This window comes from Myotis yumanensis, unplaced genomic scaffold (assembly GCF_028538775.1).
Source record: "Myotis yumanensis isolate MYYU_CA2020_CCGP unplaced genomic scaffold, mMyoYum1.0.hap1 SCAF_3, whole genome shotgun sequence".
Taxonomy (NCBI): Eukaryota; Metazoa; Chordata; class Mammalia; order Chiroptera; family Vespertilionidae; genus Myotis; species Myotis yumanensis.
In genome coordinates, this window is record NW_027223754.1 from 163235725 (window position 1) to 163250257 (window position 14533).

Consider the following 14533-nt stretch of genomic DNA (forward strand, 5'->3'; position numbering starts at 1 on the left):
TTTTTACAAGAACAGAATACCACCATCACTAAAATAATTGTTTATCTTCATGAAAAGACTATTTTGCAGTCACACTCATATCTAATAGCTAGCTGAGCTATATACCGAGACCCGAACAATCCAATCCCCTTTTGCCAATCCTGGTCTCACGACAAGGCCCAGTGTTTGGTTCAATTCCCTCATCTAAGGAAGACTCGGTTACCAACAGGCAGGACAAGAAATGGGGCTGATGCTGGCCATGCTGGAAGCCCAAGCTGCCTTTATTTAACCGCATGAAAAAACCTCTGGGCAACTGGAACAAGTCAATGATTCACCAAACCCAGCTTTCAGCTTCACTCAATGTCCTTAAACTCCCCTTGTGGTTGCTCAGGGATCAATGATTAGCTGTCACCACCTCACAGGAACGCGGCACACTCCTGTTTCTCAAAAGGGGCCCTTAAATTGAGCACTCCACCGCTCAGGTGGAACCAGATGAATTTTAATAGATGTTGGTTACAGAACTTGGAGAGAGGCAGAGTTTCTGGACGAGAGAGGTTTGCACTTGACCTTTGGAATCCCAGGGAATGAAAGATTTTCTGTGACCCCCCCTTATCTTATTACATGTCAGACTCCACAAGAAGGGGAAGTATGACACCAAAAGACTCACTGCTGCTATAAACAAGTGTAAGATCCAGCCTTTCTCAGAAATGCTCTATCTATCCTGCTGGGAAGCAGTGATGAAGGCCAACGACAGACCCAAGGCCAGAAGAACTCAGTACCTGAGCCAGACCCTGATGTGGAGAGATCGTAGACAAGATCTTGGAGCGTCTTGTCTTTGGAGAGGCACATCTCACATGAGGGATCTTCCATGTCCAGCCTCTGGCGGTTGTGATAGACACGCTGGTGATAGTTAATGACAAGGAAAACAATGATGATGATGAGAAACAGGAGGAACACAGGGCCAGCAATGATGCCGACCAGCTCCACAGGGCCCCACATGGAAGGGTGCTCAGGCTCCTTGAGGTGACCTGGGTCAAGTGAGAAAGAAGAGGGAAAGAACAAAGAGTCAAAACAAGGGAATGCACCGGCCTTATTTATCCCCAACACCTCCCTCTAAGTGAAATGCCCGTTCCCTCGCCACATGCTCAAGGTGTGCTTGACCTCTCCAGTCTTATGGGGCTAGTGTGTCTGCTCTCAAATGCAACCTCTTTAGTGTCCTTTGCATCAGTCAAATCCATAACCCACTTTGTAATTTCATGGTACTTTTCCCATCTCAGTGGCCCGGACAGATGCCAGGATCTACTCTTCAACTTGTAACTCTTTTAAGCTCTGCTCCAGTCTCTCTCCTGCTCCTCTATCTCCTCAGTGATGCCTTCTAAATGGCAGACCTGCAGAGGGGTGAGGTCTAACACTTCCCAGCCGTGATCACCGCCCTTTTTGCCTAATTGTGGCCCCTCTTTCCAGTATTGCCTTCACCCCAAAAGCTCCCTTCCTGAGGCTCTGGGGTTGCCTCCTTCAGAATCAGTCCCATATCCAACCACTCCCACCCACCTCCTTGCCTGGTTCTCCCGCTCCTCAACAGCTGCCTATGCCACTTGGCCACCATCCAAAATGCAGCTTTCACCTCTGGGACCAACTTGACAATAATCTGTCTCCCTCATCCTCTAATCTACAAACCTGATGTGGGAGCAATCCCATCCCTTGTCACCTTAGGGCCGTGGTCGGCAATCTGCGGCTCGAGAGCCACATGCGGCTCTTTGGCCCCTTGAGTGTGGCTCTTCCTAAGCCTCAGGAGTACCCTAATTAAGTTAATAACAATGTACCTACCTATATAGTTTAAGTTTAAAAATTTTGGCTCTCAAAAGAAATTTCAATCGTTGTACTGTTGATATTTGGCTCTGTTGACTAATGAGTTTGCCGACCACTGCCTTAGGGAACTTCAAAAAGTTTACCTATCATCAAACAAAGGGATTGGGAAGCGTAGAGAAGGATGAAATGACAAGGGTGCCCCACCTCCAAGATGAGCCAATAGTCCAACAAGAGTGTCCACTCACCACTGGGCACCCTCAGGTCGATCTTGTTGCAGAAGTCAGTATAGCAGCAGTGGGTGTTACGCAGGTCCTCGGAGCTCAGGCAATAGAAGGGCTTCCCAGCAGGGACCAGCTCCACTTTGGGGATGCAGGTACGCACATGGTGCTCCATCCCATCCAGGTTGAAAATGGAAACCATGCAGGCCCCATCTGTTTCACACGTGTAGTTGGCCTGTAGGCAGCTGGTGCACGTACACAGCAGAGCTGCAGGAAATTTGGGAGTAGACATTGACATCAAAGATTAGATCTTATCCTGGGTCCTTTCACAAACTTAGAATATCATTCCTTAGCATCCCTGATGTTCCAAAATAAGGAGCTTTTATAGAGATCGGGTCAGAAAGATGATATTGTCAATGGAGACACAACCTTTCACCTGTTTATTCAGCTCACAAACAAGACTTTCTAGGCCCCACCATCTTCCTCTAAGTGCTCTATTTTATGCCTCTGAGACACAGAGAAACTACCTTTTGAACTTTGCCTTAGACTTAATACAAATAACTTTGTGACTGGGAAAGACGTTTTTCTTTAAATTTAGATGCCTAGTCTCCTGAATGCAGTCAGTATGCATGCTCTCATATACTCTTTTGCTGCAATGCTCTTTTTCCTGGAAAATTCCTATAAATCCTTTAAAATTCAGCTTAAACATCACTTCCTTTGAAAAGCTTCCCCTGCCATCCCGGCTGAGTGGCTCAGCTGGTTGGAGCGTCGTCCTGTGCACCAAAAGGCTGTGGGTTCGACCCGGTCAGGGTGCTGCAGAAGGCAACTGATAGACGTTTCTCACACTGATGTTTCTCTCTCTCAAATCAATAAACATATCCTCAGGTGAGGATTTAAAAATAAAGAAAAGCTTCCCCTGACTGTCCAACATCCTCTTCCTTCAGTCCAGTGGTCGGCAAACTGCGGCTCTCGAGCCACACGTGGCTCTTTGGCTCTTTGAGTGTGGCTCTTCCACAAAATACCGACTTCTGCGCATGGGCCACGAAGTTTCAATCGCACTGTACATGCGCGCCCGCACGTGGTATTTTGTGGAAGAGCCACACTCAAGGGGCCAAAGAGCCGCATGTGGCTCGCGAGCCGCAGTTTACCGACCACTGCTTTAGTCCATGGCAAGTACCTCTCTCATGAGGGCAAAAACAATACCCTCCAAAGAAGATAATATCAGTGGCTACCTCATAAAGTTACTGTGAGGATTAAATGAGCTAATGCATAAAAAGGACTCAATGTGTTTAACCCATTCTGAAAGGTCCCTGGATATCACTTTAAAAGGTAATATATGTCTATATACGGTGTGTGTGTGTGTGTGTGTGTGTGTGTGTATATATATATATATATATAGTGTGTGTGTGTGTGTGTGTGTATATATATATATTTTTTTTTTATTTTTTATTTTCAAATAGGTAGTGTATGCAATCATCTCTGGGCCTAGTGAGTTTTGCTGGGTGTGTAGTATACATAAGTGTAGACTATTGGCAGGAAATTACTGTAAGTGAATTTGTGCCTCTGAAAGCTAGTTCAGCAGCCCTGGAGTCTGAAATCCTTGATTTATCTGTCTAACAGGAATAGCACAGACAGCAGCAGTTGGTTCTGCCCAGCACTGTCTCCCATGAGCCTAACCGAGCCCTGACCTCTGGGAGGGGCAGGAGTGTGGCTTTAGCCACTACAATGCTTAGGTTGGGACTCACAGGGGATGGAGGTGGTAGGGCCCACCCAGGTCCCAGACTAGACACTAAGTGGATACTATCTGGATACCGAGTGGGAAGGTATTCAAACTAGGGCCCCTAGAGAAGAGGCATATATGGCCAGTCCCATGAAAACCCAGTCTGTTGTAACTCACCCCTTTAGGCTGTAAACAGTTTACCTTTGTCTCTTTCTCCCATACAATGGGAGGCACCTCTTGGCTTTCAAATCCAAAGACAGATTCTAAATATCTCAGTGACACACCCCTCCTTTCTCAGGCTTCTGTAAAGGACACATCCCTGCCATCCCCAGCCCAGGAAACAAAGGAGAGAGAGCTCTGACAGGTAAACAGCACTAGGGCCTGTGGTTATTTTTTTCACAGCGTTTGATCAGATCCCTTTCTTCAGGGAGAAATTCCAAAACATGTAGCTACCTGCTGAAGGGTTTGGGTAGTGTTACATTTTTAAAGGCAGGAAGTTTAAAGCAGGTACTCTTTAGGCTACATTCCAAATCTAGAAGGAATTTTAAAAGTAAATGCCTCCTAAACTTCAATCCCAACCCTTTTAGACACAAAGACTAAAAGAACCTTCTCCATTTTTCTTACCAAGTACCTTTATTTGCACCCTTTTATTCACCTTGTTAACAAATTTACTTCTGTGCCCTTCCGAATACTCAATCCAAATCTTTTACTCCAGCTGCAGCCCTGTTACCTCAGGGAAGCCAACACCCACTCCTTTGTGTCAGGGGGACATTCAGGCACAAAAGGGGCTCCCCATGGAGTGAACACCTCTCAACACACGCGCCAGGCCATCCAGCAAAGAGAACAGCACTGGGTCTATTTTGGGAAGCGAGAAGGGAAAGCGAACAACTCCAAGAGGGCTATTCTGAGCACAGTGGGACACACAGGCCAGACCCGCAGCCGCCTTTTGAAAAAAGCTCACTTCAGAGTCGTCAATTGGGAGCCAGGAGTCTCTGATTCCAGATACTTATCCTCCTTGCATTGGTTCACGGCCCCTTTCAGTGATTCAGCCTGGAGAGCGAACACACCCACACGTGGCTCATTATTTTTGGGAAGTACTTAAACAATCTTGGTGTAAGACAGGAAAGAACAAAAGTGGTGAAATCTATGCTAGACTGGACGAAGAACGGAAGTGGGAGCAGGGCCTTGTGGGTTTGCGATAAGGAATTGAGCAAGTCCCTGAATCTATCTGGGCCTTGGCTGCCCAACCAAAAAAGACCATTTATCTTACAGAAATGGTATAAAGATTAGCCAAACATCCCTTAAGTGCTGTGGGTACTCTGAGAAAGATTCTCTCTGCACCTATCTGTGTACGTCTATGTTTTACAATGAGTGACAAGTCTGAGAAAGTTCTATTTTTAACATAAACATCACTACTGCCCACACCCCTGCAAAGGTTTCAGTTACTATCACTGGAGCCACGCAGGGTATCACAGCAGGAAACAGGTCAGAAAGACCTGGCTCAAATACCAGCTCTAATATTAATCACATGACCTTGAGCAAGTTGGGAACCTTCATGCACCCTGGTTTCTGTAAAGTGGAACTGTTAATAATTATGTCACAGGACTAGGTAAGAATGAAATGAAATTAAAAAGTGCTTAACAAGTAGATGCTCAATAAATTTTAATCCTAACTCTCAATGTAAAACTCAAACACACTTAACATTTGTCTCTTTATCCATTAATTAGGGAGTGGCAAGTTAAAGCAAGACCACAGCAAGAACTGCTGCTTGAGCCTCGGCTCTGCCAGTAACTGAGTCGCGTGGCATTGGGCAAGTCATTTAACCTCTCTGAACCTCATTTTCCTCATGATTAACCAGAAAGAAGAGAGTGAACTAGATGACCTCTAACATCCTCCAGCTGAAATTTGAATCCAGTTTATTTCTAAATTCCACATTGTTTGCCTCACTGATCCAACACTGGAGAGTTCTGCTTTAAATCTTATATACCTTATCCTGAACTTTAAAGACAGACATTATGGCTAATCTTCTGTAAATATTCATTTTTCACTAAAACAAAGTAAGTGATAATAAAATTACACAAACATCTGAATTTACTATAAATTTGCTATAAATCACAAATCTAATTTTAATGTCTTTGAAAAGCTAAATCTGGATTAATGATAACAGCCTTTATAATGTTTCATATTGACTTATCAAGTTAAATCAGTCTACACACGCGAATATAAACAACACATATCTAACAGTTACGTAGTTGAAATAACACAATTAGGAAAACCAATCACAGAGGAGTAACAAAATCATTCTACACACAAACAGGTTAAAAAGTGGTCGGAACAAAATTCCCACTAGCACAGAATTTGGTTATTAACAAGCTAGTCAAACCTGAACTAAAAAGGCAAAACCGCTTTGGCAGGATTTGAACATGGTTCCAAAGTATGGTTAGAAGGTGGTTTGTGGTAGGAAATAAATGCAAATTTGATTCGGGAGAGAGGCTGTGTTTTGAGGAAGGCTGATGAAGGCTGACAAGTCCCAGCTCGGGCAGATTCGGCCCAGCTGCACGCTGCGGAGGCACTAATACAGCCAGGTCCCAGCGAGACAACCTCACCACAGGCCGGACGCTGGTTCGGTCCCCTCTATTACCCACTGGCAGACACTGGGAAGACACTGGTGAGGCTGTGGTTCACTGGCAGTTCCTAAGAACCACCATTCAGGGCTAGACTCATGCCACTCACCCAGTATTAGGCCTGAGACCATATCGCCAGGCGACAAGGTGTAGGAGAGCATAGGGGGTGGCACAAACCTCAAAAGGTCAGAGGCATACCGCAGAACATGCACGTTTGTCCTGGGAGATAAAGGTTTGTGGATGTTCTAAAATGTTTTAAAGCTACAGTATTTATGATTTGGAGCTTATGGTAAGTGCTTGTTGGAGATAAGTTTCATCAAATTAGTTCTGGTGTGGAGCACTGCACACTAAACTTGCCACTGCAAACTTCACCAGGCAACCTCCTACTTCTAGCGTATCCAATACATCTGGTGCCCAGATCAGCCTGTGCTGCCCTTACTCTTCACTTTTTACAAGTTGATCAGAAAGTCCCTCTCAGCCTTCATTCTTCCATCAGACAGGCCAAACTATCGGAATACCCTATCACAACCCAGGATCATTTTAATTATTCTTACAAGGACCTTATCCAAAGCCCCTATGTCTTCCTTAGGATCGAACAAAGACCACAACTCTGCACAACTCTGTGATACTGAACAGCCAACGTGATCTTGAAAAATTAAAAAATAAAGTTGGAGGACTCACACTTTCTGATTTCAAAACTTACTCCAGGCATAAGCATAGGCATATAAATCAATGAAATAGACTTGTGAGAAACAAATCTATACATCTAAGATCAACGGATTTTTGAGAGGAATGTCTAGAACCTTCAGGGGGGAAGACTAGTCTTCAACAAATGGTGCTGGACAACTGGATAGCCACATGCAAAAAAAAAAAAAAAATAGAACCCCTACCTTCCACCATAGACAAAAACTCAAAATGAATTAAAAATCTATATATAAGAGTGAAACTTATATTCTACAACTTAAAAAAGAAAACAGGGGCAAATCTTCTTGATTTTGTATTTGGTAATGGTCTCTTAGATATCACACCAAAAGCACAAGCAACAAAACAAAAATAGATAAACTGGCCTTCATAAAAATTAAACACTTCTGCGTACCAAAGGATAACAAATATTACGAGGGTGAAAAGAAATCATATGTCTAATAATGGTCTAGTTACAAGACTCTAGTATATACTAGACTCTAGTATATAGAATACACAAAGAACTCTTACAACTCAATAACAAAAAACAATTTTTAAAAAAATGGGCAAAGAACCTGAACAGACATTTCTTCAAATAAAATATACAAATGGTCAACAAGCTCACGAAAAGATGTTCAACAAGATCTCAAATACAAAAGAATTTCAAATTCAAATGCAAATAAAAACCACAATAAGATATCACTTCATACCTACTACGAAGGCCAAAAGGAAATGAAAAAGGAAAACAGCAAGCACTGGTGAAGACCCAGAGAAACTGAAACCTCAAACATTGCTGTGGAAACAGTTCGATGGTTCCTCGATAAGTTAAACACTGAATTACCATATAACCCAGTAATTCTACTCCTAGGTATAGTATATTCAAAAGATTAAAAACAAGTGTTCACACAAAAATTTGTACACAAATGTTCATAACAGCACTATTCACAATAATTAAAAGGTAGAAACAACCCAAATGCCCATCAAATAATGAATGGGTGAACAAAATATGGCATATTCATACAATGGAATATTATTCAGCTACAAAAATAAGTTATTGACATATACTACAATGTAGATAAACTTTTAAAAACCATTATGTTAAGTGAAAGAAGTAGCACTTTGTATGATTCCATTTATATTAAATATCCAGAAAGCAAATTAATCCACCACCACCACCACCACCCCCGCCCCCACCACCACCCCTTTGACAACCCAGGACCCTTCAGTCCACAGGTCCTATCTACTGGGCCAAACTGGCTAGGGCTACAGTAATTATTGATCTAGACAACAGCCAATGTGTTTATGAAAATCCTTAATTTAAAAATTCAGATGTTGCCTGGCCGGCATGGCTCAATGGTTAAGTGTCAACCTATGAACCAGGAGGTCACGGTTCAATTCCTGGTCAGGGCACATGCCTGGGTTTCGGACTTGATCTCCAGTAGGGAGTATGCAGGAGGCAGCTCATCAGTGATTCTCATCATTGATGTTTCTATCTCCCTCTCCCTCTCCCTTCTTCTCTGAAATCAATAAAAATATATATATATTTTAAAATGGAGGTATTGCCTGGCTGGTGTGGCTCAGTTGAATGGAGCATCATTCCATACACTAAAGGTGGCAGGTTCAATTCCCAGTCAGGACACATACCCATGTTGCAAATTCGATCCCTGGTCTGGGTGTGTGGGGTAGCATACGGGAGGCAACCCATCGATGTTTCTATATCTATCTCTCTCTCCCCCACTCCCCTTCCTCTGTAAGATCAATCAAAAAAATTTTTAATGTTATTTTTTTTAAAGAAGGTGGTGTCTGGCAGTAAACTGTCACAAAATAGAGGTAGGTTTTCCTGAAAAGGGGAAGTGTAGGGGGGGCAATAATGGGGCACTGACATTGCACCAGCAGCCAAAGCTATAACTAACCGAAGTAGAAAAATCTTGCAGTAAAGTGATCAGATGTTATTGGTAAAAAAGACCCAAGTTACACCTTCACCTTTCACAAGGTGATTGTAAAACAAAACCTCTCAAGCTCCCAAGAGCCATAATAAAGTCAAATTTCATATGTGTAGTTGGTGGTACCTAAAAAACACACAAAATGTACTGGTAAAAGCACTTATGAAAAAACGTAACTGACTTCATAAAGGAAGCTATTTATATGAGGAGGGAAAAAAACCCCAGATTTAACAATAAGACACTTGATAAGCTAGCTATTTAATTCCAATCTGGGAAAAGGTCTAGGAATGGAGTTTGCATGAGAGAAAGGTGTTTGAAAAGCCAGCTTCACACTCTATGTATTCTACAAACTGCCTTTCTGACATTCTACTTGGAGAGCTGTTTCAACAAGTTCACCCCTAAGCCTCAGGTCTAGAGAATGAAAGCTTTGTTCTCGCTCAAAAGAGATGTTTGATGTTTATGGTAAAGAGACCTGTCAATGCAACTTAATTTATGGCTGACAGTAAAGACCTGAACATCCAGCAAGGGCCCACCTGCTGTTTGGGAGAATGTCAAGGTAAAACCAGACTGAGTGGCATCATTACGATGGAGCATGTCCAATGTTGCAGACTCAGCCACCATATTTAAACTATCTACTAGTAACTTGGTTTTACTAACAGTTTACAATGAACATGCAAAAACACTGTTTTCTTTCTTTGTTGTACATAAGTAGACATATTTGTGGCTCATTAGGGCAGGGAGGATATTTATGGTGATATTTTGAATTTGTTTCCTGATCTATTTACGATACTATGGATGAGTGGAAAGGAGATGGTGTACATCAGTTTTGAGTAAGAAAAAGGATAGGAATGGTTTCAGGCATCTAAGACAATGAAATAGAAGAAAAAAATTCAGCCAGGGCTGAGAATAAAACTAATGAGGTTGAAATCAAGTTAATTTGGCTGGAATAAAATAGGTGGTAGAATAAATGGAGATAAAAGAGGTGAGGTAGAAGAGATATTATGACATTCCAAGTAACTCACAAAATGTCTGTGATATTTTTGAGTATCTGGGATAAAAACTGCATATACAGGAGATGATAAAATTATAGCAGGTCAAAATTGGAATTATTTACCTAGGATTTTGCTGAGAGGACAGAAATAAGCAAATTTATTGCATACTTAAAGTATGTTGCCCTAACCGGTTTGGCTCAGTGGATAGAGCCTCGGCCTGCGGACTCAAGGGTCCCAGGTTCAATTCCGGTCAAGGGCATGTACCTTGGTTGCGGGCGCATCCCCAGTAGGGAGTGTGCAGGAGGCAGCCGATCGATGTTTCTCTCGCATCAATGTTTCTAACTCTCTATCCCTCTCCCTTCCTCTCTGTAAAAAATTCAATAAAATATATATTTTTTAAAAAAGTATGCAAGGCTCTGACAGGACAAAGCCATGTAAAGAAGAATAAGCCAGTTTCTAACATCAATTTTTGGGGGCTGGAGGGTGGGAGAATGGGAGGAGCAGACAACTAAAAACCTCCGTACTACCAATAAGGACCAAAGAGTAAAAGCAGAGAGGATGGGATCATTGACCGGGGAGACAGGAGGACAAAGAAAGTCTACATTGCAGGATGCTGGATTTTGGCTAAAAGAAGGCTAAGGCCAAAAAAGGCACAAGACATGTTAGGTCCACAGTGAATGGACAGATGCAACAATATCAAGGTTCCAGCCACAGACGGGGCAGTAAGAGACTAGGCCAGACTGGACGGACTGTGATGCCAGGCTAAGGGGTCTGGCATTGACCCTGGAGGCCACATAAAAACAGTAGAAACATCAGATGCAGAAGGTGTATTTTCCCAAGTTAAAGTCAGTCCTGGGATGGAGGAAAAGTGGGAGACTGGAGGCAGAGGCTGGTTAGAAAATTACTTGAGTAGGCATCATAGTATATAGTACAGTATTTAGGGCACATGCTTTGGAGTCAGGCGGGCCTCGCGCGGCCCATGGCCTAACCCAGTGGTTCCCAAACTTATTTGGCCTACCGCCCCCTTTCCAGAAAAAATATTACTCAGTGCCCCCTGGAAATTAATTTTTTAAAAAATTTTAATAGCAGCCAAAACCGGTTTGGCTCAGTGGATAGAGCGTCGGCCTGTGGACTGAAAGGTCCCAGGTTCGATTCCGGTCAAGGGCATGTACCTGGGTTGCGGGCACATCCCCAGTGGGGGGTGTGCAGGAGGCAGCTGATCGATGTTTCTCTCATCGATGTTTCTAACTCTCTATCCCTCTCCCTTCCTCTCTGTGAAAAATCAATAAAATATATAAAAAATAAATAAATAAATAAAATTTTAATAGCAATTAAACAGAAAGATATATGTATTAATGTTTCTACCTTTTTCGTAAAATATAGTAAAGAAAGGTGTAAATTAGAAACATTGAAGTTTGAAATTATGAAACTATTTATTGAACTCAGAATAGAAAGGTAATACAAAAAAAGTTAAAACAAATGCAACTGTGGCCATCACCGCCCCCCTGGATCGCTGCAGCGCCCACCAGGGGGCGGTAGCGCCCACTTTGGGAATCACTGGCCTAACCTCTGTATGCCCCAGCTGTTTCCTAGGTGAAATGGGGACAAGAGTGCCTCCGCTCAACACTTGAGCATGCAGTAAACATTCAGTCAGTCAGAAGCTTTTATTACTACTGTCATCCAGTCAATAAGGGTATGAACTCTTCGTAATTTTGTGGTTGCTCCAACAAGCAGACAAAAAGTCAATTTGTGTATAAACTTCTAAAGGGCAAAGACAGATTCTTTCCTCAGTATCCCTCTCTTTCAGCTTAGTCTGGATATTAGAAACGAACACTGATCGAATCTGAGTCAATCTTACCTACTACAATTGTAAAATGTAATACACAAACATATACCAAGATAATAAATGAAGATTTGGGGCAAGGTGGGTTCACCACAAATACTTACTTAAAAATAATACAATAATTAATAAGTGATAATACAAGAATAAACTGTGTTCCGCATACTCATAACTGTAAACCTACTTTTGCCCCACCCTGTGTGTGTGTGTACAACACATTCACCTAAAAAACACTATAGCCAAAGCACGTCCAAACACTCACAAATAGCTAGGAAAAGGCAACAGGCAGTAGATGAAAGCCACATGTGGTCAAAGTACTTTATACATACAAGGTCCAGCGATGGGATGGCGAGTACCAGGTCTCAAGCATCTTTCAAGTTCACTGGTTGTTGGCAAACCCCACTGCCTTGTGCACAAGGGCTGAGATTCCCATTTCCCCCACGCTGACAGCCAGGGACCATCTCAGCCCCTAGAGTCGGCCTGCGGTTCCTGGCCTCCGTGGCCCCGTGGGCAGTTCATGTACAGATGTTTATTTTCTTTCAAGCCAGCTGGAGTATCTCTGCCTTCCTCTTTTGCAATCAGCTGAGAAAATTCTCTTTCAAAGGGCTCGCTAGCTTGATTAGGTTCTGTCTACCATAACAGTCTCCCTAGACCAGTGGTTCTCAACCTTGCCTGCACATTAGAATCACCTGGGAATCTTTTTAAAATCCTGATTTCTGGGCCTCATCCTCCGGAAATTCTGTTTGTTACTAATGTTGTGACCCCACCCCATAACAAAGAAACAGAATTTCTGGAGAATGAGGCCCAGAAATCAGGATTTTAAAAAGATTCCCAGGTGATTCTAATGTGCAGCCAAGGTTGAGAAACACTGCCCTATACGAAGATCAACCATTTAGGGACCTTAATTACATCTACAAAATCCCTTCACAGTAGTACCTACATTCATGTTTGACTGAATAACTGGAAGAGGTGTGTGCAAGGCTGGGAATCTTGGGGGGTGGGAGGTAAAGGGTGGGCTGTAGAAATATTTTATTTCTTTATTGACTATCTCACCTGCCAGGAAGGTAAGCTTCATGAAGAAAGGCATTTTTGTCTCTTTTTGTTTACTGTAGACAATAGTGTTTGGAATATGGTAGGTGCTCAATAAACGTGTTAAAAGAATCTTTAGACACCACAGTTCTCTCTCTCCCTCTGTGTGTGTGTGTGTGTGTGTGTGTGTTTAACTTATTTACAGGCTGAAAATGGGACTTCTAACTATATATATAAAAATCCTGGTTCAATGAAACCATTTAGTAGAAGTCCTTGAATGTCCATATAATTTTCTCTCACCCACAATTATTTGAACAGCTTTAACAAAATACAGTTGATCCTAATCAATCATAGATTCTGTATTTGTGAATCAGCCTAATTGCTAAAATTTACTTGTAACCCCCAAATCAAAAGTCTCGATGCTCTCACAGTCATTTGTGGACATGCACTGAGGGGTGAAAAATCTGAACATGTGCATGGCAGTATGAACACCCAACGCACATGTCCCAGCTGAGGTGGACAGGCGGCGCTCTGCCTGTTTCAGCTCTTACACTGTAAGTATGTGGCCTTTCATGGTCTATTTAGTGCAGTGCTTTTTGCCTTTCTGAGGTTTTGTTGGTGATTTCAGTTTAAAATGGCCTTCAAGAGTAGTGCTGAAATGCTAAGAACATGATGTGCCTTACAGAGAAAATGCATACGTTAGAAAAGCTTTGTTCGGGCATGCGTTATAGTGCTATTGGCCTTGAGTTCAATATTTAATAATCAACAATGTATGTTAAACAAGGTGTCTTAAACAGAAATACGCAGAAGACAAGGTGATGCACTGATTGGCTGATGTAATGCTGTGACTAGCTGCTCACAGGAACCTAACCCTCTGTTTCCCCTGGGAGCAACGGTTCCGTATTTGATAATCCAGTATTCCAGTTGACTTTATAGAACATAACTACCACAAATAAGGAGATGAGTGCAATCACCCCATTTTACAGAGTTGAGGTTAATGTGAAAGGGCAGCTCCCAGCACCCTCTAACACAGCATCCTGGTTTAGTTTCTTCACAGCACTCACAACTGATCACTGTGTTTACTTCTTTATTTTCAGTCTAAGCCACTGCAGTTGTAAATTCCATGACAATCAGGGATTTATGGATCTTTGTCCATCTTGTTCTCTGTTATTTCCTCATACCAAGAACCATTCCAGGCACATACCCATCTGAATGAATAAAGAATTCTCCTGTGTGTAACTGTGTAAATATTAGGGATGATTGATACTATAAAGCAGCGGTTCTCAACCTGTGGGTCACGAACAATGAAAATACATCCTGCATATCAGATATTTACATTACAATTCATAACAGTAGCAAAATTATAGTTATGAAGTAGCAATGAAAATAATTTTATGGTTGGGGGTCACCACAACATGAGGAACTATATTAAAGGATCGCCGGCATTAGGAAGGTTGAGAACCACTGCTATAAAGGGTGAAGTAGTTACTTTTATTATGTTAAATTTAACATATTTAGCAAGACAAATGCAGGCTTAAGACTAAGTGGAGAAAGAGAGAGAAAGAGAGGGGGAAAAAAAGACTACGTGGAGAGGGAGAGAGAGGGAGGGAGAGGGAGGGAGGGAGAGGGAGAGAGAGAGAGAGAGAGAACCCCCAAGCTGCCAGAAGTAGCACCATCTGAAACCCAGACAGCAGGTGA

General features: G+C 42.5%; 1 protein-coding gene across 2 annotated transcripts in view; it reads right to left on the reverse strand.

Moving 5' to 3' along the window:
* Window positions 1-14533, reverse strand: part of ACVR1B (activin A receptor type 1B) — a 35848-nt gene that overhangs the window by 16896 nt on the left and 4419 nt on the right. For both annotated transcript variants that reach the window (XR_011470827.1, XM_070410193.1), the window contains exons 2-3: window positions 2034-2273; window positions 759-1007 (exon numbers count right to left, since the gene is read on the reverse strand). Coding sequence is in view for 1 of the 2 variants with exons in the window: in XM_070410193.1 (XP_070266294.1) it covers window positions 759-1007; window positions 2034-2273 (489 nt within the window). In the remaining variant the exon portion in view is untranslated. The remainder of the gene's footprint in view (window positions 1-758; window positions 1008-2033; window positions 2274-14533) is intronic.